Raw genomic sequence first — 26,708 nt, 5'->3', positions numbered from 1 at the left:
CTACAGGACAATCAATGGAGTAGTCCACTAGCAGCAGTCTATGTTAGAATGCTAAGGAACCTAATCTGGCCCATTAGTTCCAAGGTCAAGACAATACAACAGAGTCCACCTGCCACAAAGGGATTAAAGGTGATCCCTGACTTCAGCCTGAAAGTTATTTCAGCTTTATGTTATAACAGCGATTCTGATTCAAGATGCTCCGACTGCAGCCCATGTTTCATAACATACTAGGAATGTGATTATGGTATGACAACTGAGATCATATCTAGGACATTTTGCCTCATTTGCATATAGAAAGAAGTCAACAGACATTTTTAAAAAACAAATCACGTTTCTGAGTGGTGAATGGCTATAAACTGCAGAAATTTAAAAGCAGCAGATGTTGCATATAAAAATATTCATTTCCCCACTGAGAGCTTCAGGACAAACATCTGGTTTCTTAACAATAAAGTAATTAGAAAAATATGTCACCTCCATCCCCAATAGGTTCACCCTTTACGCCCAGTGTTAATATATTCTCAACTGATAGAGCTTCCAAGAAAACTGGTAGTCTAAATGAAAAGGGGAATATAACTTTGTACTTTGCCAAAAATGTGTTGTTGTTTTTTTTGCTGTATGTTTTTTAAAGACTCAAAAAAGCAACTTTGCAAACTTTAAAGTCAGTCATCTGGTTCCCATTTACCTTGTCTGCCAAAAATATATAACAATTAAAAGGACAAAAAAAGGTATGCAACAGACATTTAGAAAACTGGTGCTCCTCCTTCATATCTAAATCATAAGCCTTGATGCAAATTACTAAAAATTCCTCAATTGCTAATATAGAATTTCCCCAAAACAAACATTCATTGTAAAAACATCTTTCCAACAAGTTGTCTATGAAGTCACTGAAAATACATACTTTAATGAATTACCAGACTGCAAATTATAAGATATAGCCTCCTAAAAACACATAAATTGTATATTTTTGTGTTAATCGTAATATCACTAGGAGAAAGTATCAAAACGGAAAGTACAGAAAAAGTCTGAATCTGCTAATGCTGACAAACTTGCATTTCATGTTTAAAACTTGGACCTTCTCTAAATACAAGTTGTAATGCAACATTTTACTGTTCATAAATGTGACTAATATAGAATACATATAAAAGCGGCAAACAGTTCTGTGGCTCCACTACATGCATCTGACGAAATGGGTATTCACCCACGAAAGTTTATGCTCCAATACGTCTGTTAGTCTATAAGGTGCCACAGAACTCTTTGCTGCTTTTACAGATCCAGACTAACACGGCTACCCCTCTGATAGGCCCAAACATATGTACTCTATCTTCATCTCAGTCAGAAAGCAGCTCCTTTGTCTCTTAGCTAAAATATTAGACAAAATGAAAAACATATGACTTGATACATAGGTCTTCATTTCATAAATTAATATTTTATTTACTAAAAAGAGGTGAAATGATTAGGTATGGTAGAGCAATACACATTGAATATGACCAGTTTTAGTAGATAATATTCCAAGTTAGATGAACTAGACTGATTTACCACTTATTAAAATTATTCTGAGTACAACCCCCTGCTCCAGAATACTACCTCTCACCCAGGGGAAAGAATGCTAGCACAGCCTTCTTTACCTCATGGGAAGTGTTTAAAGCTGACAATCTCTGAAGTACTGTTCATTTCAGCATCTTGGAAATAAACCACAGCTTTATTCTCTTATTCAGCCACATGGGATTAATGCATAGATAAGAATATCTATACTGAAGAAAATCACAGGAAAACTCAAACTCTGCTACAACGGTAGGTGTTCTTTTGTAAGAAAACATCTTAATCCACAGTTCATCTAAAACAGTTTTAACTAAAGGAACTATTGTATCAGTTTCATTGGGAAAGTACAGTAGAAACCTTTCAAGTTTACTTAGAAACTTATTACTTCTTGCTTTTTTCAGTAAGGGGTACAACTAAGTCCCCTCAATTTTAAAAAAAATTATACGCATTTTTGTTTTGTTCATTTTCAAATCCAAAGTTTCCATAAACAAACGACCACAAATTTCTTATTTTAAGTTAGCTTTGAAAATCATTATTTTGAACTTCAAAATAAGATTCTTTCTTTTTTTTTTAACCATTCAACCACATGCTTGCCAAGTATTTTAAATACTGTTTAACAAAATTTTCTGGCTATCAAACAAAAATGAAAGAAATATGATATCTTGCTAAATGTAAGTGACAACAATGAGGTTAGCATTGCCTTCATTATCTGGAAACTAGTAAACTTTTATTTATTACTTTTTAATATATCTTTTGCTGTTAAGTGCAGATTTTTATAGGGCTAACATTTAATTAAAGAATGCCAAGAGTTAAAAGTTGATCCCTGTTTCTTATGCGTTAGAAATCCCTGCCAACAAGTCCTCTAGGCTTTAAATATTGTTTTGACAGATTGCATTTTTATTTCCAGTCACAAAGAAAGTGTTCTCGATAGTCAACACTACCATTTCTTCTCCAGCTCAGAAAAAGCCAGACACATTTTCTCTGCTAAAATGACGACTTTCCAGACTATGTTTTTTTTATTTTTCTTTGTGCCTTTGGTGAAGTTAGTACCTCCAATTCAACAAGAGTCACTCAATCTTTATGAGTATGATACAGACATTTTCGAAGAACTGTTTAAACAAGATTATGAAGACAAATCCCAGGATGCAATAAAGAAAAAGGTATTTCATTTATATTATAAATTAGCTATATAATCTTTTAAAAACCTGACAAGCATTATGAATGAATTAGATGTCAGATGCATGTATACACATTTTACAGAAAACTCTTGAAATGGTAGGGAAAAGGTGGATCACCTAAAAATTGAAGCAAAGCAAAAATAAAATCACAAAAGCATTCTTAACTATGGTTTTGATTAAGCGTCTGAGAAACCCAGAGAATATAGGCAATCACAAAATTGATGGCTGACACACCATTCTTAGATCCCTTATCCTGACATTCCCAAGTATTTCAGAGGTCTCAAAAGGACATGTCATGTCCAACAGACAACAAGGTGAGCCTAAGATTGAAAATCAGGATGTAGTTAGTCTTAATTCAGGAGTTTTGTTTGTTTTGATGTTATAGTAGCATTTAAAACACTTTCATGAAAGTATGTACCGTATATGTAATATGTCATCATAAACCATAGCAGTTCTTTCGAGCTGGAACACAATCAATTGTAATATAATGCCGCTTTTGTTTTTTAACTGATAGTTTGTAATAGCTCTGAGCAACTGTATCCTACCAAGCAACACTAGGGAGTCCATTGCAATATCAGTACTCTGTTTGTGTGGGCTGAGGGGGATAGAGAAGAAAGCGTGCACTACAACACTCCTCAGCACCCCCTAATGAAAAATTGTGAGTGATGCTACTGTCAATCCTGATGCCCAGGAAGTCAGGTACTCAACAAGAGATATACCCAAGAAAAGGAAGGAAGATTTAGTACAAAAATTAAAAAAAAAATTAAAGAAGAAGTTTATGGAGCATAGGTCCATCAATGGCTATTAGCTAAGGTGGTCAGGGACGCAATCCCATGCTCTGGATGTCTCTAAACCTCTGACTGCCAGAAGCTGGGTCTGGACGACAGACGTGAACCACTTGATAAACTGCCCTGTTCTGTTCATTCCCTCTGAGGCATTTGGCACCGGCCACTGTAGGAAGACATGGTATTGGATTAGACAGACTATTGGTCTGACGCAGTATAGCCATTCTTACATTCTTATGTACAACTGGGATCACACAGGCTGAAGGAAAGCTAATTTGTTTACTTAATGCTTAATGCTAACTGCCAGAGGAAAACTTCCATGGTATGTATACACATTTGCAGTGGCAATTTCCAAATATTAAGAGGCTTTTAAGTTATTTTTTACTTAAGGCAAGCCTAATTGCTAAGTTATTTTCTAACATAAGCAGTAAAAGAGGGCGAGTCAGCTATACCAGCTCAGAGAATGCAGTAGAGATCACAGAATCATAGAAACGCAGGGCTAGAAGGCACCTTGACAGGCATCCAATCCAGCCCCCTGCACTGAGGCAGGACCAAAAACATGTAAATTATCCCTGTTTGGTGTTTGTCCAACCTGGTCTTAAAAACTTCCAATGATGGGGATTCCACAACCTCTCTTGGAAACCTATTTCAGAACTTAACTTTATAGTTACAAAGTTTTTCATAATAGTTAGGCTAAATCTCCGTTGCTGCAGATTAAGCCCATTACTGCTTGTCCTATCTTCATGGGACATGGACAACAATTGATCGCCATCCTGTATAACAGCCTTAATAGATTTGAAGACTTATCAGGTCCCCTACTTCAGTCTTCTTTTCTCAAGGTTTTTTTTTATAGGTCCGATTTTCTACACCTTTTATCATTTGTTGCTCTTATCTGGAGACTATCCAATTTATCCACATCTTTCTTAAAGTGTGGTGACAAGAACTGCACACAGCACTCCAGCTGAAGCGTCCCCAATGTTGAGGAGAATGAGACAATTACCGCCCATGTCTTACATACAACACTCCTGATAATGCACCACAGAATATTAGCCTTTTTCACAACTGCATCACACCGTTGACTCATGCAATTTGTGATCCACTATAACTCCCAGATCTTTTTCTACAGTACTACTACCTAGACAGTTATTCCCCATTTGATTTTTCCTTCTTTCGTGATGTACTTTGCACTTGTCTTTACTGAATTTTATCTTGTTGATTTCAGACCAATTCTCCAATTTGTCAAGATCATTTTGAATTCTAGCCCTTTCCTCTGAAGTGCTTGCAACCCCTCTGAGCTTGGGGTTATAAGCATATTTTTCACTCCATTATCCATATCACTAAAGAAAATATTGAATAGTACTATACCCAGCACTCACCCCTGTGGGATCCTACCAGATACACCCTCCCAGTTTGACAGCAAACCATTGATAACTACTCTTTGAGGATGGTCTTTCAACCACTTGTGCACCCACCTTAAAGTAATTTTATCTAGACCACATTTCCCTAGATTACTTATGAAAATGTCATGTGGAATTGTGCCAAAAGCCTAACTAAATTCAAGATATACAACATCTACTGCTCCCCCCCCCCCCCCCCCCGTTCACTAGGCCAGTAACCCTGTCAAAGAAGACAATTAGGTTGGTTTGGCATGATTTGTTTGTGACAAATCCCTGGTAGCTAGTCCTTATAACCCTATTATTCTCTAGGTGCTTACAAACTGATTGTTTAATAATTTGTTCCAGTATATTTATTTCCAAGTGTACAAGTTAAGCTGCTTGTCCTCTTTGTTTCTCTTTTTAAAGATAGGTACTATGTTTGCCCTTCTCTAGTCCTCTGGGACCTCATTTATCCTCCATAAGTTCTCAAAGGTAATTGCTAATGTTTCTGAGATTACTTCAGTTAGTTCCTTAAGTACCCTCAGATGAATTTGATCTGTCCTTCCCAACTTGAATATATCTAACTTATCTAAATACTCTTTAACCTGTTCTTTCCATATTTTGGTTTGCAGTTATGCCTTTAATATTGCCTTTTTGAGAAACTGCCAGATATCCTGAACTCCGTTATCCCTTAGATTTTCTTCCCATGGGATCTTACCTGCCAGTTGTCTAAGTTCATTAGGTCTGCTTTTTTGAAGTCCATTGTCTTTATTGTGCCACTTTCACTTCTTCCTTTCCTTAGAAACATGAAATCCATTATTTCACAACCACTTTCAGCCAAATTGCCTTATACCTTCAGATGTGCAACTGATTCTTCCATGTTGGTCAGAATCAAGTCTGAAATGGCTGTTCCCCTGGTTATTTTGTCTGCTTTCTGAAACAATACATTCCAAAAACTTATTGGAAATTTCGTGATTTGCTGTACTACTTTTCCAACAGATGTCTCAATAATTAAGTCCCCCTTTATTACCAGATCTTGTGTTTTGGATATTTCTGCTATTTGTGCTAGAAATGACTCATCTACCACCTCTACTCAATCAGTATAGGTTATGGATTGCAGCAATTATACAATCAAGTCTTATCTTACTTGTTTTTACATTAATTCCTCTCACTTCATCTTTCTTCCAATAGTTCAGCTGTTAACTTAAAGCATACAGTAGATCTTTGCTTTATTCTAAATTTGTGTGAATCATTTCTATATCCTGGGTTTATTTGGTTACCATAGTAATGAAAGAATAGTTGTCTTTTTGCAATTAAAACATTGATTCACACAAACAAAAGGACTGGAGACCACTTAAACTAGATGTATGACAAACTGATAGCTACCTAAGAAGTCAACAGCCTTTACAAAATTACTGAAAAGACTAAAGCTTAATATAAGCAGGCAAAGCATCAAATGATATGCAATTTTAAATTATTTTGATAAGAGGCAGACTACTTCATGACCAAAGAGCAAAATGAGAAGGCATATATGTAAATGCGGGAAATGTCAGCAGTTATGTATTTGACTGATTCAAATGCCCAAATCAAATTCCATATACACAGTGCATATAATTAAGCAAAGTCTATACGCTACTCTGCATAATAAAGTTTTAGGAATGCAGCTAGTCATTATTTCCATCAAATCAGTTTTCCACAGACAAATTTTTCCTTGCAAGAAAAAAATAAAATAGTTCCTTATATGCTACAATTATGTCTAAATATGTTCCAAAATTCCAAATAAAAAAAACACAAGAGGTAAAAAAAGATCAATAATTTAAAAGGCCCAATCATTTGTGACTATTTGCTTCCTGACTATTTCTACCACTGAACCTAATCAAAACATGCAACCACATTTTTTTCTGGCCTATCACTTTTGTACATGCCCAGTTGAAAATCTGGTTTCATATGGCCAATTTAAATCTGTAGCAATGTATTTAAACTCAGTTATAAACACTGAGAATACTGATTTTTAACAGGAATGCTAATAGACCCTTACTAAAGCGGTGTAAGTGATCACCACTGTAAAGCCTTTCTTTAAAGTGAATATAGTATATTCTTCAGATGAGCATTGAGATGAAAATGATTATAACATTTATTATTTGAAACCATAACATACTGTATGTTATTAGCTTTCTCTTTGGATGCACAACTCCATTCTGTCAACACAAATACTAAATTAGAAAAAAGAAAAAATGTCAGTCCTTTTTGATTTAATTTAATTTTCACAATTAACTCTTATCTCCATAAACCTGCATGTACATATGTACTGTTTTACCTACAGAGTCAACTAAGCTTAATCTTCTACAAAAGAAAGAATTTGTTTTGATCAACAATTATTACTTAAAAATTAAAAGCAAACACTCAGAACAAAGGGGGCAGGGCTTATCAGCCAATAAAATGAGACAATTCAGCATGGAGTTCAGCTTTGTCAGTGGGTGTGTTTCCAGTTTTCTGTTTGTTTTTTGGAACAGTTAAGTCTGAAAAGAGGATCAAGGAGAACTCTAGCCCTACCATGGTGCTTCTTTAACAGGATGGACTAAACCAGAGTAGCCTAGATGCTAACAGTTGATTTTTAAGAGGAAGGAGAGGAGAAACCAAGTAACTTGAGACCCTACATTTTTCAAAGAAGGAAAAATGGAGGCAAAGGGCAGGGCAGAGATTGGGCCACGACTATTTTCATAGGTTGGGAGCAGGAAGAGGAGCAAAGCACAAAGCCAGAGCTCTTTTAAGAGGAGTGGGGAGATAAGGTACAGTTGGGGAGCCTTCTGTGCATCAGGGATAGCAACAAAGGAGATGGGGCCCAATATAAATTTGCTTATTGGGTGCATGGGGCCAATTAAGTTATTTAAGGAAGAGGAAAGACATCTGAAAGTTTCAAAGAATGACTTAAAAATGGGAGGAATAGGGGCAGCAAACTGGTTCGTGTAAACTCCAGGACAGAGAATGATACCAAGTAATGAAAAAAGAAGAATGCTAACTCAGAAGTTTAAGATGTGTTCATTATATCTGTGTAGCACCATGAATTTTTTCTATTATAATATAATTTCAGTTCATAATAAAGGTTTGAAGATTAGGTTTTTTAGGGTGTGTGTAAAGATATCAATATTTCATTCACATTGCAAGTTGTGATTCACAGTTATTGTTATTCATATCAGCAGTTTTAATTCATTAAGGCTTGGACTGATTATAAAAATTCTCTGAAGTGAATAACTATGATGAAGCCTATTAACTTACTGCAATTAACAAATGACAACCAGGATACAAACACTACCTCTTTGTGTTTAAAATAAACCTTCAGCTATTTGGAGTGACCCTTAGTGTGCTTCAGAGCGTTGAAAGAAAAGGAGTACTTGTGGCACCTTAGAGACTAACCAATTTATTTGAGCATGAGCTTTCGTGAGATACAGCTCACTTCAACGGATGCATCCGATGAAGTGAGCTGTAGCTCACGAAAGCTCATGCTCAAATAAATTGGTTAGTCTCTAAGGTGCCACAAGTACTCCTTTTCTTTTTGCGAATACAGACTAACACGGCTATTACTCTGAAACCTGTCAGAGTGTTGAGTTAGTGACTTTTCAGAGGGACGAGAAAGTTGTCAGATGGCACCAGATTTTATATGTAAAAAGGCAATTTCTTTTTTAAATACTTATGTGCAAATCTTGCCTGTGCCTCCATAGCTTCAGTCCTTTTTGGCAGCTGCACTAATGTGCAAAAGGGAGGGAAGACAAAATATAGGAGTAGAGTCAAGGATCTTTCTTAGAATCACAGAACCATAGGGTTAAAAGTGACCGCAAGGGTCATCTAGTCTAACCCCCTGCCAAGATGAAGGATTTGTCGTGTCTAAAGCATCAAAGACAGATTCCTATCGAGCCTCTTTGGAAAGCCTCCAGTGAAAGAACTTCCACAACCTCCCTAGGCAGTCTGTTCCATTGTCCAACTGTTCTTACAGTTAGGAAGTTTTTCCTGAAATTTAATCTAAATCTGCTATGCTGTTGTTTGAACCGATTGCCTCTTGCCCTGCTCTCTCTGGTGAGAGAGAATAACTTTTCTCCATCTTTTTTATGGCAGCCTTTCCAGCATTTGAAGACTGCTATAATCTCCCCTCTTAATCTCCTCTTTCCAAACTAAACATGGACCAGTTCCTTCAGCCTTTGCTCATTTAGCTTGCATTCCATCCCTTTGATCATCTTGGTCGCTCGCCTCTTGATCCTTTCCTGTTTCTCTACATCTTTTCTATACATGGGTGACCAAAAATGGACACACTATTCCTGTTGAGGCCTAACCAGAACCAAGTAGACCGGTACTATCGCCTCCCTTGGTGATTTGCATGCTATGCCTCTGTTAGTGCAACCCAAAATTGCATTTGCTTTTTTTTTTTTGGGGGGGCAACAGCATTGCATTGCTGACTCAGGTTGAGGTTGTGATCCACCACAACTCTCAGAACCTTCTCAGCAGTGCTGCTGCCAAGCTAGTTATCCGCCATTCTTTATCTGTGCATTTGGTTTTTCTTCCTTAAGTGTAGCACCTTTGTCTTTGTTAAATTTCATTTTGTTGCCTATAGCCCATTTCTCCAAGTTATCAAGATCCCTTTGAGTTTTGGCTCGATCTTCCAAAGTGTTGGCAATTCCCCCTAGCCTTGTCTCATCCGTGAATTTGATCAGTATGCTTTCTATTCCTACATCCAGTTCATTAATAAAGCTGTTAAACACCACCGGACCCAGAAAAGATCCCTATGGAACTCCGCTTGAGACCTCCCTCCAACTGGGCATCATTCCATTAATCAGAGACCTCTACCAACTAAGCTAATGGAGTAACTAATAGCAATAATATGTTATCTTCCTCTATGTCAACTAGTCATTACTGAGGGAATGACACACACTTAGTCACCAGGTTAAAGTACCTTGCTGAACTGGGGCAAATATCTGCAAGGGGATAGGTTTGGAAAGTAAAGTTTACATACACTTGATAAAAGATGTTAGCACGTTTAATGTTTCAGGAGAAAAATTCTCACTGACTTTTTATTCAGAAGAGTATTTTATTTTACTAAGACTATTTATGTACTATATATAGATGGTCTCAGTGTATTAGGATTGTTATCTATTTGCAAATAGTCTTTTGAATGCTGATGTTTAAGGCCAATTTGAAATCTAGCCAATTTCTAAGATTAAGTTAAGAGCAGTTTCAGGTATACTCCTGTTTCATATTCTCCTCCTCCTCATTATTTGTTGTTTTATAACGTTTTCCTATTATTTAAGAAATGCTTCTCTTTCTCCTCTCTGTGTACGAAACCCACAAACAAAAGGGGAAACTGGGTATATATTAAATGCTGTCCAAATGCAAATAAACAATGTTTTTCTCTAATTCCTTTCAGTTAGAAGTATTCATTATAAGAATAGCAAGCAGCACATTTTAAACAGTAGTACAATATTAAAGTTTGACTTTAATGGTTTGGTTTAATGGTTTGCCTTTCATGAACTCTTCATTTTTATTACCTTTGTTCTTACAGGGAAAAGATGACATGATTGTTTCTCCTGACTCTAACATACAGCTGGAACTGCAGAGAGATGAGAGTGTACCTAAAGTACCACCAACCAAAGATACAGGTAAGTTATAGAAGTGTTACAATATTAAGCTTTCTAAAAGAAAATATTTCACATTAAAAAAAATAAGAGTTTAGTGAAGGAAAACTGCATATAGCACTCATCTTTTCATTCATAAACAAGGTTTTCATGAGCTCAGTGGGATTTCTGCTAACTCCAGTGTGGAAATTTTAAAGAAGCTCCAGATACATTCTGAATACATGCAGCCCAGTTTATCTGATGCTCCTATCACATCCTCTAGGCAAAGACACATATTGAATGGTCAAATGGAAGCATAATAAAGCTAACAATATGAACTAGACAATCAGGCAAAAATAAGGTAACTAATTCGTGTTGAAGTGAAACGTGCTCACTGCAGCTTGTATGAGGTGAGTCTTTTGCTGGCTGGCCAGACATAAAGAGATATTACCCTTTAAGGGCTCTCTCTCAACAATAGGTGAGGGGAACAGGGACAGGTCAGTGGAGGGGTCACTGCCCTTTCTGCAGACTGGAATGTAAGGAGGGTGTTTAGAACCCACACACCCACAGAGAAGCTGTCTTTAACCTGGATCAGGCTGGCAGCTCCCACTCACCCACCCATAACATTTGCAAAATAATTGGATTTCTATACGGCCGGCTGTAGGCATTACTGTAGTCGCCCTTTTTCTTGGTGAGCTGGAAATGTATTTTTCCCTCACCACCAGATTGTCCAAGACAGGGTGGGGTGATTTTTTTTGCCTTCCTCACAGTAGGTCTGGGACCCAGTAAGGTGTGTGTGTTTGAGTTTGGGGGTGGGGATTAGGTTATAATGTCACAACTTCATAAGTAATAATTGTGCCAGATATCCAGCGTAGATAAGTGTTATGGAACAGATACAGTTATCAGATAAAACGGACTGGCAAAGGATTTGAAAGAAAGGATCCCTTAAGGACCTGTGTAAGAGGGAGTGTTGGGACTCCTACATCTGGAACAGCAGGTAGCCAATACCTCTCCTTTTCTAGCCGCGCAACAGGATGGTTGGGACCAGATGGGGATTATGTGGAAGTGATTAAGGAAATAATCATGACCTGAATTATACAATTTATTGCAGAGTTCTTTCAGCTATCTTCAGTGAATAAAACTGCAGTCTAATTACACCACATCCATTTCCTGCTGTCTATTTTATGGCATGGCTAGACAACGGGTGAAGTGAAAAAGTAGAGAGACTTCTATGGAGAGCTATCTGCTCTCAGCACTTCAACTTCAGAGAGGAGCAGACTATGTCTGTACTGTAGCTAGACAGAGCTTAACTTGACAGAGTTTATACGTTACAATCAATACCTTGAAATGCATCCAGAAATTAAGTAGAATCCAAATTAATTGGGCACAACACACTCCACAAAAGGATCATGGTTAAGGTTTCCGCAGCTACATTCTCCATTAGCTCAAGTTTCCCAGTAGTTTTCAAGTGTATCCCCACAAATAGCTTTTCTGTAATTAACCATGATGTGATCCACATGTGAAAGGAAAAAATAAATAAAATAAAAAATAATAAAAACCCCACCTCCCAAAAAACACAAATAACCCGCCCCCATGTCCTTGCCAAAAATAAAATAAATTAAATGAACCACTCTTGGGTACGACTTCTATCTAGAAATCCAGGATCAAACAATGATTTAACAAGATCCTCAAGTTGCAAATCTATAAAAATCTTTTAATCAAGGAATAATTATAGCCTCCACCATCTATAGACATTTCCCTAGCCAACCAACATTCTCTGAAATGAATCATCTGCCAATTAGTTCTCATCCAACAGTGAGCAAAGCTAGGAGTGCACCCTCCAACTCCAATGAAAGAGTCATGCACTGCTTCTCCAACCACTACACTATTTCCTGTATTCACATACAAAATGAGCAAAAGGAGTCTAAGGGTAGAGATCTGAAATCACAGGCAAAAGACTGAATGCAAGGCTAATGAATGGGGTCCAGTATTAACCTCAGGAACCTTTCAATGGAAAGAAATAACTGAAGACTTACCAATTCTCAGCTTGCCCATACCTACCAGCCATTTCATCAGGACTTCATTAGTTATGAGTATCAAAAACTGCCAATTGATCTAGAAGGAACTTCTTTGTTAGGTGGACAGCAAAAAGACAAGTACCACCTATGCACCAGATCCAGATATATGTAGAAGATGACTAAAAGTTTCAATACCACAAAGAGTTAGAGATTAGAACAAACAAAAGTTGTAGCACAATTGAATTCAAAGCTGCAACATTAACTTTGAGGCAAGGCCTGAATATTCCATGATTTCATGAATGTGCAATTTGCCTTAGCATCCTTTGCTACAGAATTGTGCTCGAGAATCCAAATATTCTCCTGTTCTTATACATGTCTCTTTCCAGCCTTGAAAACAGGAAACTAGAAATTGATAGTTTTCATCCTGAGAATATCTGAAACGAAAGGTCAAAGGCACAAACTGCCCCATTATAGCAAATGAGTTTTCTGAAGCTAAAGTCAAACATCAACATTAAGTATTTCACTGCTAATTAATTTAGCAGACACAACCAGTAAATGGACATTTCCCTCATTTCCCAAAATGTCTCCCAATGAGCCAAAAGCGCCAAGTATTTCCCTACTCAACAAAATCTTCAACTTTACCTATACAAACTTCTAAAATGCAGTTATGTTAATATAAAAATCTTTGGCACAATGTAAATTAAAACAGCAGTGACAATGTAAATACAATTAATAAAGTCCTAGGATATTAAATTCACTTTTTTCATCTAATAAATTAATTCATTACCTATATTTTTCTATGTAAATCAAACTGGCCAGCAATTTCTAATCTGCCACAGGATCCAAGACTCTTGAAGTATTTATGTACAGCTTGTACAGAGCACATAGGCCATGCTCATAAGATGTAAGGTGATTTATGGTCTCACTCTTTGACTGGTTCACATGGAAGCTTTTGCTTTTCTAAGATTTTTTTTTTCTAACATAAGTTCAACTTTGAAAGCAATCATTTTTAAGGAAGGCGAGTGACATTACAATCAATTATACTGAATGCATACACATCTGTAATGATTGCAAACCAATTCAATAACATAGCTGAGTAACTCTGATAAATGGTGCTTCAGGAACAGATTAGAAAAAGGAAGCTAGAATGTGTAGGTAGAAAAGTGCAATTCTCAATACAAGGAATGTTTTTTCTAAGAGAAAGGATTTGATGACCATGACATCTTTTTTGACCATACTACTTTGAGAACAAATATATAAAATCCTGAAAGACGACAAACCTTAACTCAGTGAAATTCTATGTTTTGTCTTAAAGATTGTCAATCTTTTAGCTTTCTACTGTTACAAGAAAATCAAATTCTTTGTTTGCAGATTTGGCCACTTGTCTGCTGTGTGTGTGTTTAAGTGGATCGGTATACTGTGAAGAAATTGATATTGTTGCTATTCCCCCTCTGCCAAAGGAAACATCCTACCTTTATGCACGATTCAACAAAATAAAGAGAGTGGCAGTCTCAGATTTTGCTGATATTCGTAAGTATATTTAGACGTTTTGATTAGGTGATATGTGCTTATAGTTTAAAGTTAAATTCTTCCTTGCATATGGAATGGGGGGAGGGTGTCAATACCAAAACAAGATACATTTCATATTCATTGTTGAACTCCATCATTGCATTAATATGTATTATATATAACACACTACTATTAGAAAAGAATTGTAAAAGCAAATCTGAAAACCTAGCTAAGCCTAACCTATGGCTGGCGGGGGAGCGAGGGGAACATAGTTGTATGTATAAGACAAAGCTCCCAGTCCAGATAATATCAGGATGTCTGGTTACCCTAATTTACAAATACCATGAACCACATATTTCAGAGTAACAGCCGAGTTAGTCTGCATCCGATGAAGTGAGCTGTAGCTCACGAAAGCTTATGCTCAAATAAATTGGTTAGTCTCTAAGGTGCCACAAGTACTCCTTTTCTTTTTATGAACCACATAAGTAGTGTTGTGTCTCAATCTGGACTGTCTTAAAGGAACCAGAAAGTATCATGAGGAATTCAGAGAGGCAAAGAAAATATACACTTTTATTAGTTTAAACCTTTTTCTGTGCTGATTGCCCCGCTCTCCCTAACTAATTAGTAGGGACATTCAGCAGAGAAACCTGGTCTTAACTAAAGTTAAGCATGTCACCGTTAATACAATGCTAAGTGTTTAAATTAAATACCAAGCTCTCAAAAGTAAAGAAATTCTACAAGTTAAGATTTCTCTTACACTGTCAAGTCAATCTCTTTGTTCATATGCAGTATTATCTATTCTCCTCTTTGTTGAAAGTGACTTTAAAAGCATTTGTCTTAAGAACTCGGCTTGCTCCTTTTTGTGATTCTTTTGGAAATGTGAAGAAGGCCTGGAAAGTTTATTTTATTTATTTTTTTTTATGCTTATCTTTTACCGTAGAAATTCAAGTATGTTCTTGGCTGAAAGACATAATGACTATATAACTTAGGTGACACTACTAAGGCCAACAGTGTAGAGAGAAAAAAGAGAGGGGATTTTGTCAGACTTTAAAGACCGCTTTTGTTTCTACTTACCTATTTAACTTCAATGACTAATTAACATTTGGAAGGACATCTCTGTTGAAAATTCACATGCCTTTTTACTTATATTCACCCTATCAGGGGATAGAATAAACCTCTTGGAATCTGTGTGTTCAATTAAAGTGAACATACACATCAAGGGGACTGAATTAACGTTACACAGGCAGCTACTATTATGGCATTTCCAAATTTTGAGTGTTTAACTTGGCAACCTTATTCTTCTTTTAACAGTTTTCTTCAATGTAATTTCCTTATTTTTTAAAACAACAAACAGAAAAAACAGAAACTACATCAAATGGCACCCTCCTGACCCCCCCACATAGGTGGTCATCTGGAACAGGACCCTTAGATCCACAACACAGACCTCTATAACTTGAGATAACAAGTAACCAATAACAGTAGTAGGCTTTTATTCTCTGTGTGGATCAGCCACTAAACTGTTAGCCTCTTTAAAAACCTTGAGTGAATATGTGTGAACTGAGAGTTTTTCAGATGCTCATATCTTGACCACATTTGGGTGGATTTCCACAGGGACAGGAGGCACATCCCTAAAACCCGGGCAACTTCTGTGGCAAATTTCAAGTTCCCCTCTAAAGGATGGAGGCACTAGAGCAGGGGTTCTCAAACTGGGGGTCAGGACCCCTCAGGGGGTTGCAAGGTTATTACATGGGGGGGTCACAAGCTGTCAGCCTCTAACCCAAACCCCACTTTGCATCCAGCATTTATAATGGTGTTAAATATATAAAAAAGTGTTTTTAATTTATGAGGGGGAGTCACACTCAGAGGCTTCCTATGTGAACGGGGTCACCAGTACAAAAGTTTGAGAACTACTGCACTAGAGCTTCTCAATGAAATGGTTAGATGTACATAATTTTAACTGGGCAAAACTACTTATTTTTCCATAGCCTGGCTCTTGGCAGTGGCTGAACTGTTTGTTTTGTGTTTTTCAGCCTAAGGCATTTGTGGAGAATTTTAGCCCAAACAATTAAAGTTTGAGAAAGTTATAAGAAACTGAAAACAGGGACTTATGATGCAAAGGGTTAGGCAATCATATTTATAAGCATTTCTACCAGAGCCACTTATAATAGGAGTATATTATGCTTTACTGCATTTTACATACCATGAAAAATAAATTTTTTTTGTTTCCTTTATATAAAGCTACGTTAAGAAGAATTAATTTAAGTGGAAATAGGATAGAAGAAATTGAAGATGGTGCCTTTTCAAAGCTTCTGTTATTAGAAGAACTTTCACTTGCTGAAAATAAACTGATAAGACTTCCAATTCTGCCCCCCAAACTAATTACATTTAATGCAAACTACAACAGAATTAAGAGTAGAGGTATCAGAGCAAATGCTTTCAAGGTAAGTAACAGAGGTTATAAAAATTGGAGTAATTTACATAAACTTAGATAAATAACCATTATCATAGATGTAGTGTTTGTTAAATATTTGTAAACTTTACTGTAAGACTCTGAGCACAGGTATAGGAGGTTTTTCAGATTTTTAAAACAGTATGCTTTTTATTTAAGGTACATGGAACAACAGCAATGCTCTGCTAATTATGCAAACATTAGTTTCATTTTAAGTCCAATTTTGCCCCTCCTCACTTCTAAAATCAACATAAAAAAAAAGTACATTTGGCCTCCAAATTGGTAGGTCAGATCAGGGGCCAAGGCAGAATTTCAATTTTTTTTTAACACACTAGGAAGTGAATTGGACAGGAGCTCCTGAAATAAGACACTCTTAAAAGAGTTTTTATCCTAAAAGATTTGAGGAGGACCAACAACCTCTCCAAGCCTTGTGATACTTCCAGAGGAAATGTCCTTCCTGAAGACCTCAGATCTACAGAGGAGGAAAATGACACCCTGGTCTCCCACAGCTACCTGTGTTCTTATTCAGTACCTCCTTCCTCCAGCATTATAGATGTGAGTTCTGTAAGAAGAGGGCTTTGGAAGAAAATCTGATTATCTGCAAGAGAGAACAATTTTCCCCAACCCACATGACTCAGGAGGCCTGTTAAATCTTAAATGAGCTTCCATTGGTTCACCCCAGGCCTGAATAGCTTATTTTGGTTTGTCTGGGACTAAGAAAACTACTAATGCTGGGAATTCTGAGGATCTGAGGACTATCCTAAGAGTCTGTGAAATGCAGGTAGGAGAAGTGAGAACATGGAGCTAAGCATCTTCAGGTTTACTAACAATTCCAATAAGGCTCTTAGTGAAAAATACTTGTAGCCTTAATTTCACCTTAAAGTTTTTGTATGGAAATAGTTCTGCAGCTATGGAGAGCTATTACATTGTTACATAATAAGCTGTGATTACGTAACTAAACTCAACAGGGCTTGATTTGGTTCTAATTGTGAATTTGTATGTCAGGTTGTTGGCACAGCAACCCAGAAAAACTTGTTGATATATGGCAAAAAGAGATTACTCAAAATAGAAGAGTCAGTGAAAGCACCATGACACCGGCTCACCCCAGTAATGATCCAAAATTCTTCACCGCAAGAAGGACATAGCCCACTTTGGTATTCAGCTACAAGTATGGTTCTGGAAAGTGGGGGAACACATTAACAGAGCAACAATCAACAATAATAAAAAATCATTACAATCACAACGTGAAGCAATATTAATTGGTTTAATTCCCAAGAAAGGTTAATACTAAAGGATATTTTAGTCACAGCCACATTCAAACACTCTTAAATAAAGCTATGGCATTAAAGCTTGAAATTTAATAGAACTTGTTTTATTAAACTTTTCAATCTCTCAAAAATGTAACAAATCCTGTTCAAGCAATTTCTTAGTATGTTACAGCAGTGGTCCTCAACCACGGGTACACGTACCCCGGGGGTACACAGAGGTCTTCCAGGTGGTACATCAACTCATCTAGATATTTGCCTAGTTTTACAACAGGCTACATAAAAAGCACTAGCTAAGCAAGTACTAACTAAAATTTCATACAGACAATGACTTGTTTATACTGCTCTACATACTATACACTGAAATGTAAGTACAATATTTATATTCAAATTGACTTATTTTATAGTTATATGGTACAATTGAGAAAGTAAGCAATTTTTCAGTAATAGTTTGCTGTGACACTTGTATTTTTATGTCTGATTTTGTTAGCAAGTAGTTTTGAAGTGAGGTGTACCTTGGGTACACAAGACAAATAAGACTCCTGAAAGGGGTACAGTGGTCTGGAAAGTTAAGACCACTGTGTTAGCATATTACATACAGTACTTCCAACAAAAGAACATTCATACAGGATGTCTTTATGGACATATAATTAGCCAAGGTATGTATTCAGAAGAAAAATGCTTATACCTATTGTTAGACAGGCATGTGAGGTGGGTGGATTCCCTGGCTCTGCCCCTTCTGCCCCCCCCCACAGTTGGAGCCCCCCCCTGCTTCCCCCGCACCCAGAACCCTGCGCTACCCCCGGTCGGAGGAGCTCAAGGCCAGCCGAAGTCCTGAGCTTCCCCCCGCCTGCCCGCTACTCCTTCCCTCCCCATACCCAAAGCTGCCCCAGGGAAAAGCGTCTCATCCGGAAGAAGCTTTTGATATGCCCCATGCAGGATCCAGGGCGGTATGTGCTACTCAGCTTCCTGGGTTCAGCAGTAATCTCTCTGGAGTCGGGAGAGATTATCGATGAACCCAGGAAGCTGAATACCACATACTGTCTCCTCAGCCATCCCGGAACCTGCACGGGGCATAATATAGCAAAAACTTCTCCTGCCAAACCCCACAACCGGGGGTCCGGCAGCAGCACCGGGGTGGCTGAGTCTCTCCTGGCCTTTTATACCTGCTGCCCATGTAGACAGACACAGGAGAGACTGAACTACTGACAGTGTAATCAAGGAAAATCAACACTAATTTTTTTTTCTCCTCTTTTCTACAGAAACAGACCAATTTGTCATATCTCTATCTCGCACATAATACACTGGAATCTGTACCTCTTAACTTACCAGAGAGTCTGCGTGTTCTGCACCTTCAGGTCTCAAAGTATTTTTTTTGATATTGTAGGGCACAGATAATGATTTAGCTAAAATAGGACCACTCTTGCTTTCTTTCATTATTTGTTTTCAATTTGGCTCACACTGTTGTGTTACCATCGTCCAAAAACATTCCACTGAAAACTAAACATTAGTACAGACATGCACCTAACTATACTTAGCACCACAGCACATGTGCTCATCCTATCTCTGAAACATTAAAAAAGCAATAAAGTAGTTGAGACTTCATATAATTCTTCAGAATAAAGTAAAATAGAAAGTCTCCTAGCCACAAAAGTTGTTTGGTGGCTGATTGTAACTGCAACTTGTCACTACTGTGTCTATAAACACTGTTGATTTCTCTATTTCAAGGGCAGTCCCCGGCCACAATGAGCAATAGAATAACCCTTTGTCAACAAAATGTACTGGATTTCAGTACCAATGTAAAATTACTGCTTAATAACTGCACCCATAAAATAAACCCTTTAGAAGACTTAAAAACAAACAAACTTAAGATTCAAACTCAAAAACAATAAAATAAAAAACCAAGAAAAGGAGAGACAATTAATTATTGGTAAGATTCAGATACTTTCATCTAGGTTTTGATGCTGAAACATTTTCAAACTATCCTTGTTTTGTTTTGCAGTTTAACAACATAACCTCAGTCACAGATGACACGTTCTGCAAATCCAACAACACACGTTATATCCGTTCACGTATGGATGAGATAAGAATGGAAGGCAACCCAGTCATCTTGGCAAAGCATCCTAATGCTTTCTCTTGCTTGAAAACACTGCCTGTAGGAACATATTAACAACCACTATCTATTAATTATACATGCTAAAAACTTAAGTATGGTAACATATGATCATTCCTGTTCCTTTTTTAAATGACTATCCTTTCCCTTGCTAATTATGTTTTTCTATATACCTAATGAACTTTTAATCACGTTAAAAATGTGGTTCTAGTCTGAAAAGTCACCGTGTAAAAACAGCATCTGCTCACTTGACAGACCCAATACCACTTGTACTTTCAGATTCATGTAGGTTTATGACAGTGTCAAAAGTAGGGGCTTAAACCTGCAACACTTACTTCTGCAAGTATCCTTTACTCATAGATATCATTCCTTTGACTTCAGTGGTTTAATTGCAATACTCATATGAATAAGGATTGCAGGATCAGGCTTTAAGTTTGAACTACTATATTCATACTAACACTGCAAAGCAAACACAGCTGTGAGAATGTTATTCTGGCTTGCACATCAGCAGAATTGTTGATTAAGTTCCAAGAGACAGCCACCCGCGGCACCTCAATTGCACGTTGGAGGCAATGGGGTTGCACTGGTGTAACTACAACCAGAATCTGGCTCAAAGCATTTTAATTACTGATTAAAATCCATGACCTGTAAAAAGCACAGATTCACTCTAATTCTTTGTCTTGATCAGGAAAACCACTGAGTTTAGATCAGGCTTCGAGCAGGTGAACTTTGTTTTTCCTTTTGGTAAACCAAGAAAGTTTCAACTGGAACTCACTAAGAAAAAATAAAGATGGACTTGTACAATGTCACTTTTTAGAATAGAAGCCATAGTTCAATTACTGGAAAAATGTAAAAAAGAGACAGAAAACTTTTTAAAATGCTTAGGAATAAAATGCAAAGTTGGTTCTATCTTAAACTGTAAAACACTATAAAAACCTAATACAATTATATTACCAACATGGTTTTACCCTTTTAGCTTTTTTCAGAACCAAGCAATACAAAGGGACATAGTCTCATATTAATGCTAGGGGCTTTTGACTTACAGTTCAGATTAAAATAAAGATAACTACACCCTAAAGATATTGATTCTGACTTAACACAAATACACAATTTCAGATTTCTTTTCTTTTTCTGTTTTTGTATGTTTCTTTGTTTCAATAGGAATTTGCACAGTCCTCATTTGGCCTAGCAGCTTCATAAATACAAATGTACAAAAAAACCTAATCACTAATACTAGACTTATTTTTCCTGGACAAGTGATATATAAAAGGAGCTTGCTGAAATACGAAAAGTTCTCAACTTTATAACTATACAAATAATAAAATAGTAGCTATTTAAATTTCAAATACATAATGGTATTTCACTTTGGAATCACTATTTTTCCTCAGTAATACGAAGTCAGTTTACAGTAACAACTTTTTTTTAATCTCCAACCTAAGTAAACAATAATATGACAGTGCTTGCATTATGGGCTATTATATCCTGCTCAACTAATATAGTTGAATTGAATATTGTTATGTGCTCATTAAAAGCCTGAGGTACTGTTGCTGTGCACCTATGAAAATTGAAACCTAATAGGCTTTTTAGTGGTGTCAAAATCAAAAATTGTTTGGCTGGTTTTAATTTTCTTGGAGAAGAAAGTGATTATTTTATTATAATTATTTAAAAAATAAAAATAAGCCAGAAGATATTTTTAATCTTGAATCCATAATTAAGAAAAATCACAATCACACTTGCACCAGTATTGTTTCATTTTTATTTCTTTTAAATCCCCTGACATTTTGAAAACTAAATCTATCACTCTTGTTGGGGCTGATGAATTAACTAGCAGCTAGAACACTTGATTTTCATTTTCCATTTAAAAAAAATTACTCCGAGTCATGAAACTCATATGCTTTAAAGTTTTTAATAAAACATAAAAGAAAAACAGCCACCCCACAGCAGCCACGATTATATTCCAAGTCCAAGCCAAGCTGATGCTAAAAGGAAAAAAGAAAAACATTTCTTTGTCCTAGTAGTGGCCAATGTATAACAATAACCAGTATAAGAGTAATAATATTGTATATGTAGCAGGCCCATATATCTTGATCTCATTCCAAACCTTGATTAGTTGAGAAAGCTCTTTCCATACATAAATAGGACCAAATAACAACGATTAAAGTTGGTTTAGGATTGCTTTCCTATGAGAAAATAGGTTTTTATACATATTAGAAAATCTGGAGAACAATCTCTATGAGATTACAACATTCTTATGTTAAGTTAAATTTTGGAACTGTAATGTTTGACAGTGTCACTTTAAAACAACTGCATCTGCATATTTATGTTATTCATTTATTCACATGCTATAAACTCACTGGGAAGCCAACCAAGTACACTGCTCTTTACTTTCTTGTGATAATTATTGATTGCTTGTTTTAAAATCAGACACTGACTACATAACTATCATTGCATTGTCAGTTTAATATTTTACTGCAATCATCAGTTCTTATATCACTTAGTTTTAAATACAGTCCTATCAACTACATAACATCCATGTATAGTATACATTTTATGTGTACAAAATTCAAACAAGCTTGATCTTCCAGTCTAATAATATGAAATTATTATGGCTCTTAAACAGAAAGTTCTATAAATGAGCAACTAACAAAAACCACCTGTGACTGCTTCAAACCCCAAAGGAAATATTTGTATGGAGACTATCACATATTTGCGGCATTTACTAAAAACAAACTGGTTACTTGTGGCAACCCAAGCAGCTGACTGTTCCAAATTCCTTATCAGACATTTGAAACAAATAAAAAACTGCCCTCCAAACCACTGTTTTCATGTCTCCCAATTACTAATATTTTATTGCCCTCCAGCAAATCATCAAAACAAAAACCTCATCTTCAGAGTGGTTCCTCATATGACAATAAAACACACCATAAGCAACACTATCATTATTTCCAAATGTGAACCTATAACAAAAGGCTTCAGTGTGATACTGTGCAAAGTCATTTGGTCATTACATGCATACAAAATCTAATACAACAGACAAAATGGTGATGCTCTATCTAGGCCCATAGATTAAGATGTCTATTGTAAACTGAATATCCATCTTTATTTTTAGTGTAGGTGTATCCTTTTTTATTTTCAGTATGAACAGTACTATTTTAACCACTGCTTGCCCACCCTTTTGTGCATTAATAATAAAGCAAAAAAATATACCTTAGCAGGCAAGTTATCATTTTTTCTGCTGATTGTTTGTGATGCCTTTGAACTGCTTGCTGTCTCTCCTATATCAGAAAACATCCCTTATACGTCTGGTAAAATTATCACAATGTTGTCAAGAACAAGTGGTCCTCTAAGTCTCTTAACAGGTCTATACTCATTAATCATGCTTGGTAAAGTTAAAAGGGTCCCCAAAAAGTATGTTTTTCTTAATCCTCTTCTAATAATTTTTTTCATAGAAAGGAAAGTAACTTTAGAATCATTACATTTGTCATACTGATGGACAAAGAGTGTTCCATTTGTTGTCTTTACTACTTATTAGTTAACATTAATATTGTGCATCATAAACTCCAAGAATTGAAGCAAGAAAATCTTTTCTGTTCTTTATTTTCCAAGATGTTCATTAATAAAGTCTTTTGCATGTAATATTCAGGGACTTAGAGAAGTGAAAATGGCTTTCAAAAGGATTAAGATCTGAGGTAGTATCTTAGTGAGATGTCAGGGTTTTAATATGTATATTTACCAGACTTCTAAATGAACCATATGCCTAAATATGAAAACTACAAAAACTTTTTAATGAATACATTTTTGGTCAAAAAAAAGTATTTCTTCATATTCTGCTAATTCATTTGAACAAAATGGGTCAAATTAATCTGTGATGTAACTCTACTGAAGTCAATGATTTATACCAGATATGAAATTGGCTTACTAGGTCTGTCTTACCAGTTTCTCTTAATTATCCATTTTAAAACTAATCTTTAATGAAAATATTCTTTCAAGCAGAATTGTATGTTTTGGAAAAATATAAGGGTTAATTCACAAGGAAATTAATAATTATTTTGAAAGCTAGCTCCAAAAAGAATTGTAGGACCAATATTTCCATATGAATTTTGGATTTTTCATACAAGAGGCATACTTTTTTTGTGTCTTTCTAGGCATAATGGAAAAAAAATCTTACTTTCAGATGACAATATTTTCAATAGCTCAAAAAACTTTTTGTGTAAAAGGCCACAATCAACTTATGTCATAACGCTTAACATTAAAAAAATTGCAAATTAACAAAAAAACAAAAACAAAACACACAAAAACAATTGTGTTCTCTTTGTGTTTGACAGCACTTTGTCAATAGTTAGTTTCACTATTTCCATGCATAAACATTTAGTAAAGACATAATTGCTTATGAGAAGTCCCTTAAAATATCAGTGTAACAGAAATAGACGGGAAAAAAAGCAAGTTACATTGTGCAAGGTCCTTTGTCAGATAACAGAATTGTTAAAGGCAATTTTAAAATACATCAAGTTGACAGTATCTCTTTAAATGTTAAGTTTTAAGCTTTAAAAATGATCAACTTAAAATAAGAATGCATGTAGCTCTATCATTATTTAGTTACAAAACATGGGAAGAGAAAAAGATCACTTTTGCTGGTGTTTTTAAAAGAGTTGTTTCTTAAAACAAGCATAATAAGTTGCAATTATTTTCAAGCCTGCCCCCTTTTTAACTTCAAAATGGATTTTAGAATGAGTGACATTTACTGTAGAAAGTTACTATATTCGTGGAGTTTACCTACTTAATGGCTGCTATCATGGAATTTACACACATGAACTAAGGACCAATAAAGCATCATTGCAGCTCCTAGCATCAGTGATCCATATGCCCTCATGTCTTCCCCTACTTCCTTCTTTCTGCTTCTTCATATAAGACCCCATTGAGGAACAGGAATAACTGTGTGTACAGTGATACTAGGGATTAGAGCACTTCAGGGTTGCATGATCACTCAGTTGCTAGATCAGCTAGTGATGGTAAAGATTTATTTTTCATACCATAAAAGATATTACTCTTTACCCAGCACATTCTTGCTCCAGGACACAGTTAGGAAATCTCCCTATGCATCAGAAAATAATTGGGTTACAGATAATCTCCATTGTTACATTACAGCTGAAAACAGAAAAGGGTACAGTATTTCATGGTGGACAGTAGATATCTGAGCATGATAAAATTACCTCAACATCACCAGGAGCAAATGGCCCACCATGCTAGTATGTCCAGTATCACTCTTGAACTGTACCTCTGAGCATACCTCGGAAGGGTTCTGCACTAGCTGGAAGAATACTAGCAAGGAACTTCCATGATAATATCAACAGCCTTTACTGTACATAAAATGTTTAACGAGGGAGGATAGATCATATTTTAGCCATGTGTAGTCAGTTAATTCTATTACTAAGAGATTGAATGAATTTGGAGGTCAGGTTGACATTTGGAGGAAAGTCAGTCAATGATTGAAAGCTTTCTACACAACCCTGTTAACAGGAGTTAGAAACAGCAACAAAAACAAAGGAGTTGAGCATCGCATGAGCAAAAACCTCTATGAATGTACTGGAGGAACAATACAGAACAGTGATGTGAAAGAGTGTGTTTCTTAAAACAAGTATAATAAATTGTAATCATAAAAGAAGATATTAAAGGAGTAAAAATTATGCTAAGTGTAGAAAAAAGTAATGGTGCACAGCAGATTTTAGGTATTGGATGAACTGAAGTTAATTCAGAGAAAATTACTGTTCAGGAAAGAAAGTCATAAAAAAAAAAAGAGGTGGTAAAACTGATTTAGGGAAGTATTTAAGAAGGTGAGTAATGTACTTTATGTATAATTATTTTTATAGTTTAAAAATTTTACAATGATATCTATTTGTCATCTTGGGGCTAAGAAAAAATGTTGATAAGTTAGTTAAATGAGTTTGGCATATGCCTACTGTAGTTGAGCATGTTGAAATAAAAAAAACAAGGGAAAAGCACTGTGTGTTCATTCAAATGCCTAGCACACTTATGGACACGAATAAAAAATAAGAAAAATCAATTAGAAATACCTCTAAGAGGGTTCAGGCTATTTTCTAAGTCAAGAAAAAATATTCTCATGGCCTAAAAGCCATCACACAACTTTATTCAATGGCAGAACATCCTTTAAACAGTTGGAAACTTCATCTAAAACCTTACAGTTAAAAAAAATAAAGTAAAATTGTATTACCATGAAAGTTCCATGGCTTGTAAGAAAACTGTACAGGATCACAGTTCACTTTCACAATTCTGTTCAATGGCACCTCTTTCATAGCAAAGTCATAGTGATTCTTGGATCTTTTAATGAATTTAAGCCCCTACTCTCTCTTGAACCATGTAATATCAAACTAAACTAGTGTTAACCTTACCATACATAACCCCTCCTCAGATACATTCTCCATAAATAAATCTTAATTTGCTATCTCTTCATTTAATGAATATGTTGTTTTTGTTTAGATAAGTTCTTTTCTGTTTGCTTCTTCGCGGCATTACAGACAGCTATTTTACTAGTTACCAAACTATGCTATAATTATGTTAATACAACAATAGTATGTACCTTCAAATACAGTACTTAACATTCAGACCTTGAAATTACTGTTGTGACTTTTTGGTTTTTACTATTACTTATACGATATTTTTATTGTCTAAGACCTCTGACAAATAAAAAATATTACAGAAACAAATTGGTTTATATTTTCCTGCAGAACTACCCATGTTTTTGAAACCTTAAATTCTCCAGCTGTGAACATGACTACAACATAATTTATCCCGCATTAACAGACAAAAGTGGGATTGACAAAATCTGTAATCATTCTGTCAGAATCTGCAATCTTTCCG

General features: G+C 35.9%; 2 protein-coding genes across 4 annotated transcripts in view; one reads left to right on the top strand and one right to left on the bottom strand.

Moving 5' to 3' along the window:
- The window catches only part of CENPP (centromere protein P), a 310,225-nt gene that overhangs the window by 246,404 nt on the left and 37,113 nt on the right, over positions 1 to 26,708 (bottom strand). The gene's annotated exons all lie outside the window — the stretch shown is intronic.
- Positions 1,615 to 26,524, top strand: OGN (osteoglycin). The gene is made up of 7 exons (XM_074958214.1): positions 1,615 to 1,791; positions 2,447 to 2,699; positions 10,427 to 10,523; positions 13,868 to 14,026; positions 16,244 to 16,446; positions 18,982 to 19,077; positions 19,722 to 26,524. The coding sequence occupies exons 2-7, from the start codon at positions 2,529 to 2,531 to the stop codon at positions 19,887 to 19,889; spliced, it is 894 nt and encodes a 297-aa protein (XP_074814315.1). The 5' UTR covers positions 1,615 to 1,791; positions 2,447 to 2,528; the 3' UTR covers positions 19,890 to 26,524.

This window comes from Natator depressus, chromosome 7, assembly GCF_965152275.1.
Source record: "Natator depressus isolate rNatDep1 chromosome 7, rNatDep2.hap1, whole genome shotgun sequence".
Taxonomy (NCBI): Eukaryota; Metazoa; Chordata; order Testudines; family Cheloniidae; genus Natator; species Natator depressus.
Note: the sequence above shows the minus strand (reverse complement) of the source record. Positions and strands in the feature narration are given on the sequence as shown.